The sequence below is a fragment of the Merops nubicus genome, unplaced genomic scaffold, assembly GCF_000691845.1.
Source record: "Merops nubicus isolate BGI_N331 unplaced genomic scaffold, ASM69184v1 scaffold8523, whole genome shotgun sequence".
In the NCBI taxonomy this organism is placed as follows: Eukaryota; Metazoa; Chordata; class Aves; order Coraciiformes; family Meropidae; genus Merops; species Merops nubicus.
This window is the reverse complement of record NW_008600905.1, coordinates 23,277-33,727: the sequence shown is the minus strand read 5'-3', so window position 1 is coordinate 33,727 and position 10,451 is coordinate 23,277. Positions and strand designations below refer to the sequence as shown.

Genomic DNA, 10,451 nt, shown 5'->3' with positions numbered 1-10,451 from the left:
TGAAGACAGATCCGAGTATATAGGTTGCTTCAAGACTAGTACAGAATTGAGAGATTTTAATGGTTTGGATAATAGAGGTGTCTATTTTCTCTCAGTAAAGGTGACATATTAAGAAAACATTGTGTACTTAATTTTCTTCTTTATATTGCAGAATGGATATAAATTGTTGGTGCAGAACAATTGGATCAGTCTGTGATACAGATTAGTTTTGTGTGCTAATAATTTCCTTATACTAGGAAGCAGAGAAGGAAAATTCTCTAAAATCTCCCTTTGTCACTCACTGAAGCTCTGAACCTCTCAATCCCTGCCTGTAGTTTTGGCGACACAGATTTTGTTAGGTACCTTTTCAGTGTCATTCTGAAGTCCTTAAACTCTTGCAGATGACTGTGATTCCCGTAGTCTCTCTGTTTGAAACACTGTAGGTTACTATGAGAAAGTTTGTGTTATATAAGAACTTAAGCTGTCATCTCTGTCACTCCTGATTTTAAAACTGTGTATTTGTGAGCACAGTCCCTAAAGTGCTTAAAGAGATTGTTCCAAGAGGACTTGACCTAGGTGAAATGATGTAACATTTGCTTCTTGCAAATTAATACAGATTTGTTGTCATAACTGATACTATTAGAAACTCTCTGGTTAGTGTCATAAGATACTTCACTAGAATAGATAAGGACAATAAGCTAACTTTTACATTGTATGGGTGTGATTTGGGCCTTAGTGTTTTTGGCACCTCCCAACACTTCAGGATTGTGCAGTATCTTTTTTGTTGTTGTTCTGTTCAAGTTTTCAAATTTCTTGTTCAAGAGTTATCTTCCAAATGCAAAAGGTATGGACAAGGCAGGAGGAGTGACTGAGGATGGTGAATGTCTTTTTATTGAAGGATGTTTAGTAAATCTGAATTATGTCATGTGAAATAAGTTTCTTTATTGCTGAGCACATTTAGTAGGGAGGGAAATGGAAATAATTCCCAGAGAAACTAGGAAGTGTTGCAGGGGATGAAGTGTAGAAGGAAGAATTAAGGAGGCTATCAAACAATGAAGAGTACAGAAATAGAGGCAAGATGATCAAAAAGCATGTCAGTGGTTGTAAAAGGACGTGTGTCTTTTTTAGTGAACAGGGGATTTCAGATGTAAAAACAGAAACACCACATAAAATTTGGTGATATTTAATTGCATAAACAACCTTTTATTTCGGTGGAAGTCAAGTAGCTAGATCAGCAGATATAGCCAGCTTGATAAGGGTAACCTGTAATGCAGACCTGAATCATGAATCATATGGCCCACTTTGAATTTTGCCTTCATTGATAAGCTTGGCAGGCCTGTCATTCCAAAAGGTAGCATTCTCCATGTTTCTCTTGTCCTTTTTATTGAGGTAAGGGGGAAGGGTAGTGTAGCTGTAATAGTTGTTAGCAAGGAGTCTCTTAGGTTCCATTTCTGGTGGATTTACTGTCTTGAAATGCAGCGTCCTTTGAAAAGAACATCAGCCTAAACTAGCGGAGGATTTAACTGCAAAAAAAAAATGCAAATCTGAACATAGGCAAAGTTAGAAATTGAGAAAAGCATTGTGAGGACAGGCAGGAGAAGGAATGATACAAATAAGCATGAAATGTAACACTTACGGGAGGGAAACACTATTCATTTTTTTTTTTTAATAATAATAATTTTGCACAATTTTTGTGAAGTAATGTGTATGTAGCATACTGTTCTGTATGGTATTTTTTTATAGCTGACCTCCTTAGAAATGCTGTTCACACTATAAAATGTGAGGAGATCCTAACCAGCTCTTTGCTTGTTTTCCTAGTTTTTCTCTTGTGTGCATTACCATGCAAGAAAAAAGACCTCAAGTCTTTACTTTTATTGGATTGCTTTGAACAGTACTACTATACATCTGGTTTTATATGGACTAAGTTGTATGCAAGGAAAACAGGATAACAACGAGGAAGAAAAATTAGGAAGAATTGTAATAATTTGTTACATATATCTATGCATGTATTGTGTGAGTAAGTATGTGCATAGATAGGTTTTGACTGGAAATCTTTGGCCATTCTGTTGAATTGGGAGTGTCTTAGTAATAATATGTAGGAGTAGAATTTGGGATATTTGATACTGAGAAGTACATAGTTATTATTTTAGGGGGGAAATTACAGTTATTGATACCAGTACTTGAATATATTTGTGCTAATTAGTTTTTAGTATATCTATGTTTCTTAACATAAAGTCTGAAAGGGGAGGAGGGTAGCTTTGAAAATACAGTAGAACACTGAGAACTGAGTAAGCTCATTGTTAGAACATAGACACTTATACAGTTTTAAAGATTTTTTTTTTTTTTAAAGTTGTTTTATAAAGTAGTTTCTTGCACTTTACCTGCTGGCTTTTCAATTTGGTAGATAACATCTGAACTCCAGCAGAGTTTTATAATCCCCACGTGCTTAAATATACTAAATGTTCTTTTTCCATTAAGGTTAATGTTCGTGAAGAAATTGAAGAGTTTTTTCCAAGAATGTGGAAGATAAATCAAGATAAAAGAAGGCTAATGAAAAGTATTAAAGATCAGAAAATTAAAATTGAATGGGGGAAAAAATTGAACAGAAGATTGGTCAGATAGAAGCGCTTGAATATTTTTTTTTAAGGCTATAAGGAATTGTTTGAATTGGGGAAGAATACACGAAGTATGAAAAATGAAAAACTCAATGAAGAATGAAGAAAAGTAGAAAGCAAGAGTGAAGTAGAATTAAAAGAATCTGGAAGAATGAATGGGTCCTAGGTTAAGTAAATGTATGGTTTATGTTCCAGTGTCTGTATGATCAAGTTGTAGATGAATTTGCATGATTACTTAGTTAATAGAGAATTGGTGATCTGGTTCAAGCAGGGACCTATTTGAGGAAAGCATACAATATTAACAGTGGGCTAGCAAAATGAAATTTGTTTTGGAGGGTATTGCCTAACCATTTGTTTTTCAGGAGCAATCAATATAGTAGAATTACAATACTTTAAATGTTAGGAGTTAGGCATTTATACAACCAATACCATTTTTAATACTGTCTTTTTTGTTAGGAGTCTCGCTCCCAGTCAAAATCTCCAGCTGGGAGTCCTGCTCGTGTAAAATCGGAGAGCAGGTCAGGATCTCGCAGTCCATCGAGGGCTTCCAAACATTCTGAGTCGCACTCAAGGTCAAGATCAAAATCAAGGTTTGTTCAGGGAGTTATTCATGTTAACTTAGTGTTACTGCTTATGCCTGCTCTTTTGGTACATTGATGAGATTCCTTTTTGCCTTGTAAAAATTACAGACCTGAGTGTATTAACAGGGTTGTGTTAATTTGCATGCTAGTGGGGCCGGGGGGGGGGAGGGTGCAGAATAAGGCCCGGGTATGAATAAAGTAGTACAAATAAAAGTATTAATGTAGAAATCACAACTAAAATATGTAGGTTTATCTTGTCCAGAAGCTAGAGAAGAGATTGTGTTTCAGTTCAGAAGGGATTACATCTCAGTTCTGTAAAAGCTCCTGCCTCCTTCCCCCAAAATCTTATAAGGGGGGAACTCCTGCGTGGACCTCTGCTTTGTGGGGGGGGGAAAGTCAAGTGAGAACTGCAGCAAAGGTGATCTTGATTAGATAAAAGGAGTAAGCTCTATAACTGTTGGGAATGTTAGAAGATGCTACTTGGGGCAGTTCTTGACATTTCACGGTTCTTGAGGGCTTTAAAAACAAAAACTAGCCTTTGAAAGCAAAATCTAAAAACATCTTAAACTGGGTATTAATACCTTCTTGATTTATGGGAGCTTTAAGATTTAAGTTCATTTTTTGATGCTGCAAATGCCCTTCTGTCTTTTTCCATATCAGATATGTCTGTGCAGAGGCAAAATTGTATAGTTCCAAATTATGAGAGCGCCTACTCCAAACAGAAGAGGAGTGTCTTTTTTTTCCCTTGATATGTGATAAATATTACTTGGCTTATGCTACCTGTCTTATCTCTTCCCTTGTATCGTCATACTGGTGAAAATGGGGAGAGCTACTGAATCATTCTTTCATCAGTGGAGAGAGAAACCAGAAAGCAGCATTTGTAGCTCTGGAGGGGGAAGAAGGAACTGCGCAGTAGTATGTTGTTCCTCCTGCCCAGCTCTTGGGAGAGATAAGTAATCTTATCTTCCCTTTTTATATGCTTTAAGTCAGGGTAGCTGAAAAAGAGTTACTGTGCCCTGAATTCCCAAAGTTCAGCCTAATGTTGTAGCTTTATCCTTGGAATGTTTAGCCGGATAACCAACTACCTGTTATTAGGGTATAATGCCCAGACAAAGTCATGCAGCTCTGATGAGGTGATGCCTGTTTAGAATTGGCCTTATCATTGGCTAGATGTCTGCAAAGAAATGCTTGAATTAAGCAGTTGAGGCTTTTTGTCTTGAATAATTTTCAAATGTACCTGGGTGAATTTCATTTGTCGATACTGCAGCACAGTAGCACTGTTAGATCTTCCAGTTTTTCAACCAAGAGAGTATTTTACAGTGTGACATGTCTGGTTTCTATATTGTGCAGGTATTGCATGTGCAGCCAAGCTGATATAAATATAAACTTTGAACTTTCTGAAAACAGTAATGAATATAATCCTAATTATATGCCAAAATATATAATTAATTTTTAACTCTCACAGTTAAAAATTATGCCACCAAGCAGGTTATTAGAGATCTACACAATCTTTAGATGTGCATAGTAGAAAAAACCAAAATATTTTAATTGTAGAGACCCTCTAAAAAATAAGTTTCTTTAGCAAATGTAGGGCTTACAGTTCACTGCATTACGTGCATATGACCTAACTAAAAGCTTTCTTTTTGTTGAAGATCCAGGTCCAGAAGACATTCGCACAGACGTTACACTCGTTCCAGATCCCATTCCCATTCTCATTCCCATAGGAGACGTTCTCGAAGCAGATCGTACACGCCAGAATACCGTCGTCGAAGGAGCCGTAGCCATTCTCCAATGTCCAACAGGAGAAGGCACACTGGCAGCAGAGTACGTCATGCTCAGCAAGGCCGAGTATCAACAAAACGATTGTTGCTTTCGTCAGCATAGCCCAGGTTCCCTGCAGGCTGAACTTGACCTGCTGTTGTGTCACTGAGGTGGCGGCACTTGGAGGAGGGACAGGGGAAGCAGTCTCTGTCCTTACAGCTGGGCACTTATTTCTTGGTCCTGCAGCTGGTAGGGCAGTTGGAGAAATTAATTGAAAAACCATACTGTTGCAAGTCAGTATGTGCAGATAGGGTGGCATCTGCTTCCATCTGCTCAAGAAGTTGAACCCTTCTGTTTTTATTATAGTTGCAAGCATATGTGTCCTGCCCTTCCCAAGGGTACGTAGAGGCACAGAACCTTTCTGTGCATGCCTGCAACCTGACAGTATTGGTAACTAAAGGAGCCAAAAAAGAACATTCTCAAGTGTTTTGTTTGCTTTTAATGTACAGCATATTTGGTTGAAGATTGCTTGTGATTTTTATACCTCTGAGTAATTAATTTGCTTTACCTTGAAGAAATAAACCCACATGTTATTAGTGATTGGCATGTAAATCTTAATAGACTATAAAAATCTACAGTCATGAGAAGGATCAGTATCCCTCTCAAAATATAAATGCGAAGTATCTGTATGGACAGGAAGTCCATGGTGGAAGGGAGGAAGTACAGGTACACAAACCAAGGTCTAAGATACTAACCTGATGTCACTGTGAGAGATTTTTCCTAATGATCTTCTTTTATAATCTGTTTCGGTACCTTAGATATGGTTCTACATCACTTCAGGTTGATCTCAAAGAGTGCTCTGACACATAGGTCTGCTTCTTCCTTGATAAGGGCTGTGTTACTGTTCTGATCCTTTTTGTTATAATCTGGTTTAGTTTCTCCAAATATTTTACTAATGCTTTCAAAAAGGGTATAGATTTTTTTGCAGGCTTACCAGGACCAGGTAATACCAATTGGAGGGAAGAGACAGGAGTGTGTGGAAAAAGACAAGACTGCAGCAGTGCCAATGTACAGTGGCTTAAGCTGTTGTGAAGCAATTTTCATAGTTAACACTTTGTGGATTGCTGCCAGTGTGTAATCATGATGTAGTAAATATGAATCTAATGTCTTGAAAAATTGGCAAGAATAGCTAAACTTCAAAAGAGTTAGCAGACTTCCTGGTGAAAGATGAATGAATCCACTTTACTACTGTAGGAAATATTAGAATATTTTGCTCTGTGAATAAGTGTTTCCATTGGACATTACTGTGAAACACAAAACTTGTTTTCACAGTGAATTTCACATTAGTCCTTGTTGTGGTTTAATCCCAGCTGGCAGTTGAGCACCGCACAGGCCACGCTACTGCCTCCCTGCCTGACATCCACTGGGATGGGGAAAGAATCTGGGGGAGAGGGTGTGGTGGTGTATGATTCATGGGTGGAGAAAAACAATTTGATAGGACAGAAAAGGAAGGGAAAATAATAATAATGCAAAACATACGGTTGCTCACTACCTGCTGATGGATGCCTGGCCAGTCACCAAGCTGTAGTCCGCATGGCCAGCTCATGGGTGGTGGCACCACTGGGATGTCATGCCCAGTTTATGTACTGGATATGATTTCGTATGGTGCAACATACCCCTTTAGCTTGTTTGGGTCGGCTGTCCTGGCTGTGTCCCCTCCTGGCTTCTTGTGCAGCCCCAGCCTCCTCAGTAGCAGAGCAGGTGAAGCTGAAAAGTGCTTGACTTAAGATAAGCACTACTTGACAGCAACTAAAACATCAGTGTGTTATCAATGTTATTCTCATTCTGAATCCAAAACAGCACTGTACTAGCTGCTGGGGAGAAAATTAACTTCATTCTAGCTAAACCTAGGACAGTTCCAAGGAGTAGTTCTAGTAGCATCAAACCAAAGCTCAAGTCAAAAAAGTTTTGAGTCCCCTAAGCAACAAGGTCCCAAAGATACCTGGAAAATTGGTAGCTCTCTTGCAGCTTCTGATCTTGTTGGGAGACCTTGTATACTGCTTTGATGGGAAGCAGTACAAAAGCCCGACTTAAAAGATGTCTTTTAGTCCTCCATGGTCAATTTAGTTCTTCTGGTGGGGGGTGTAACTTACTTGCTGCTTAGAGTGCACAGACTGATTTTCATGCTTCTCTGGCCTCAGAAAAGGTAACGGGCTTTAAGTGTAAGGTGGATGTTAAAAAAAGGACAGTACTGGTATATACTGTGTGGAGGGCCTTGTCCAAACAGTGATTTAAAAGACTGCGTGATTTCATTAGACTAATGAGAGTTTCACTAGTAAAAGGAGTGTAACTTTTAATGCCACTTAATTATCATATAGATTGAAATATGGACTAAAAAAAGAATTTTAAACCTGTTAAAACTTTCAAATTACAAACTGCCAGTGTTTGTTGTGTCCCTCAACTATGACAAGGAATTGTGGAAGATTCTTATCTTAAAACAAAAGTTTGAACTTTGCCAAATTGAAAGAAACATCACATGTATGAGTAGTTTGGGCATCTTATTTTTACAATGGATTCTGGAACAAAAGCTCTGAAGGGAACATGACAGAAGACCTAAACCTGTTTGTTCTTTGAATCAGGCTGGAAGGCAACCTCTGAGGCATAAATCACTGCACATCAGTGGTTTTGAAAATCTGAAACAGAAATAGAAATTTCAACTGTGTCAGCTTCTAGTTATTATTTTAGCAGAAATATTAAACTCTGTGCCTGTTGCTGCCATTTCAAATTGCTGCATCTAGTATAACAGATGCCTGAAGCTTAACTGAAAAAAATGCTAATTTTGATAAAAATAATTCTTACAGTGGAATTGGCACTACACGAACTCTTTGGCATGTGGAGAAACATTGAACCTAATAGAGAAATTATACAATTTCATGTTTGACTTCCTTTGAGGTGAAGTGTGATAAGTAGATCTATATCCCACATTGTGTTAAAGTATCAGGAGTCTTGCTATAGAAAAGCATGCATGTTTTGGGGGTACAGCTGCATAGCTGCCTTCAATGCTTGTTACTATCTAGATGAAAGAAGCAGGTGATTTTCATCCATTTTACAAGTGAAAAGGGATAAACTTTCAAATGTAAATGCTGACTTTCAGTATAGTAGGATATGAAATATTGAGGGGAAGGAATGTTTTGGTAGAAGCTAAATTGCAGTTCAGATGCCCACGCTTAGGAGCTCAGATACATTTTGTGCGTGCGGCTGGAGGCAGCACGTGTGCTCAGTACTGGTGGTGGACGTGCAGAAAGGCTGAAGGGTGGCGGTTCAGGTGGCTGACCTGTCAGCACAGCCTTGTAGGTCAGATCTCTAGCTTGTTTGTGATTTGACTGAGATGCTAGTACAGTAGGTTCCTGGTAATCAATGGCTTTTCTGTCATCAGAAGGCTTTATTTTTACTGAATTTTTCCCCAGCATGAGAAGTTGATCTTTTCATTATTTTTAATTTAGAAAAAGATAAATAATTGCTTTTTGGAAATCTACAGTTGGAATGATCTGTTGAAGTGTTAAGCTTTGGAAAGCTAGAAAACTGCATTTAGTTTCCTTCATGTTAAATTTGTTTATAATAAAGAAGTTTTTATAAGAGTATATAAATTGTTATTTATAAACTTAATTGGAGTTTAATGCTTGTCTTACCAGGCGAATCCAGATCCTAATACATGTCTCGGAGTGTTTGGTCTCAGTTTGTATACTACTGAGAGAGATCTGCGTGAAGTCTTCTCCCGTTACGGACCTTTGACTGGTGTCAATGTGGTGTATGATCAACGGACTGGACGATCAAGAGGATTTGCTTTTGTTTATTTTGAGAGAATTGATGATTCTAAAGAGGTAAATTCATGCTTTACTACTTTTAATAGGTGTACTCTTTGTACAGTCTCTTCATGAATATTTCTGTTAAAGAAACCAACCAAACAAGTGGTTTTGAGTGTGTATTGACTAGCAAGTTCTCCCAGTGAGATCAATTTAAAATATTTGAAAATATGGGACTTTTGAAAGAGATAAAGCATTCTGATGTTTGGATGCTTGGATGAATTCTGATCATGAGCTGTGTATACTGAATCACTGACAAGCGTTGTTGTATGATTTTTAGTCTGTTTCAAAATGAAAGTAAATCTTCATACAGACTTAGAAGCCCCCTAGTGTTTTTGAAATATTTTGGAAGTTGACTTTTGAAAGTAGTTTCCCGTATCTATCAAAATTCTGAAGATTCTTTTTACTTTGTATTTTCTTCTCTAGAAGCATGTTGTCATGTGTTTGAATAATAGTGGATTTTGTCTTGATTTGTGCCCTGGTCAGTGACTTGGCCAGTTGTGCAGATAGGTGTTGACAATTGGAATGTGTTGTTAGTACAACTGAACTGAAGGAAAGAATCAAAACGTATGAACACCAGCCTGTATTATGGTTTACCGCAGTAAGCAGGATTTTTTTTTTTTCTGTGTAAGCATACTGTGAGCTTCACTGCGTTTACTGGAACTTGAAATTGCTATTAAAAGTAAAAACAATAATTTTAAAATTTTTTTTTTTTTTTCTGTAAGCCTTGACTGTGGGATTAGCCTTCTTCTGGGCAAACTCAGTCTCAGACTTCAAGCATCTTGTTTGTGGATCAATAGTCTTGTGCAGATGTTTCAGATTTGCTGTTTCTGTTTACATTTGATATGTAAATACATCATGCTTGGTTATGACTCTTCTCACTTAGCCTTGAAGAGAGGGATTGTGACAGCTGTGGAAGCTACTGCCAGTAGCTGAAAAAAGAAGATTCTGATGCTAGTTGATGATATTGTAATTTAAAAAAAAATCATCATGGATAACTTGTTGAACTAGACTCAGTTCTGAGTTTTGACCGATTGGAGGATCAGTTTATGGGAAGAGTAGTGTTTGTAGCTGCATGTATGTGTAGCTGTTGCAGGTTGTGAGGCTAAGTACACAAAGCATTTTTTAGGATCCCTTCTGTAATTTTCCAGGAAAATTACAGAAGGGATCCTAAAAAAAAAAAGGTAAAGAGGAAAGAGGTTGAAAGAGGAGTTAATGGGGTGGATAAGTCTGTATCTGGGTTGAGCAGCCTGCTCTCTTCTGACTTCTGTCTTTTTGCTCCAGGTTCAGTGAGATTTTGAAAATGTGACTGTTTTGTGGAACATATAACAAAATACTTGCATAACATATTTTTGTCATTTTCATGTGCCATTCTTCTATATTTTACAGTTTCTTATGTATTTAGAACTATTTTTTTCCTAGTTGCCATGGGCAGTGGTCATGCATGACACCATGCATTTCTTAAAATGTTCCATGTAAATGGCATGAAATAATTTGTTTAGTATAATACCATTTTGGCAGATCCTACAAAACTGGAATGCAAAGGAAAAAGGAAGGGATATTACTTGCAGTCAAAAATATAGAAATAAAAATGAGCACCTTAAGCAGGTCCTGCTTATAATTTGGAATGTAATAAAAAACCTTCCCCCCCC

The 10,451-nt window shown here is 37.6% G+C and overlaps 1 protein-coding gene across 1 annotated transcript in view; it reads left to right on the top strand.

Annotated features, from left to right (window-relative positions):
* The first annotated feature begins 1,070 nt into the window (after positions 1 to 1,070).
* TRA2A (transformer 2 alpha homolog (Drosophila)) overlaps positions 1,071 to 10,451 on the top strand; it is an 18,185-nt gene continuing 8,804 nt past the window's right edge. Inside the window, exons 1-4 of the mRNA XM_008937816.1 lie at positions 1,071 to 1,094; positions 3,051 to 3,184; positions 4,828 to 4,999; positions 8,629 to 8,817. Coding sequence (XP_008936064.1) covers positions 1,071 to 1,094; positions 3,051 to 3,184; positions 4,828 to 4,999; positions 8,629 to 8,817 — 519 coding nt within the window. The remainder of the gene's footprint in view (positions 1,095 to 3,050; positions 3,185 to 4,827; positions 5,000 to 8,628; positions 8,818 to 10,451) is intronic.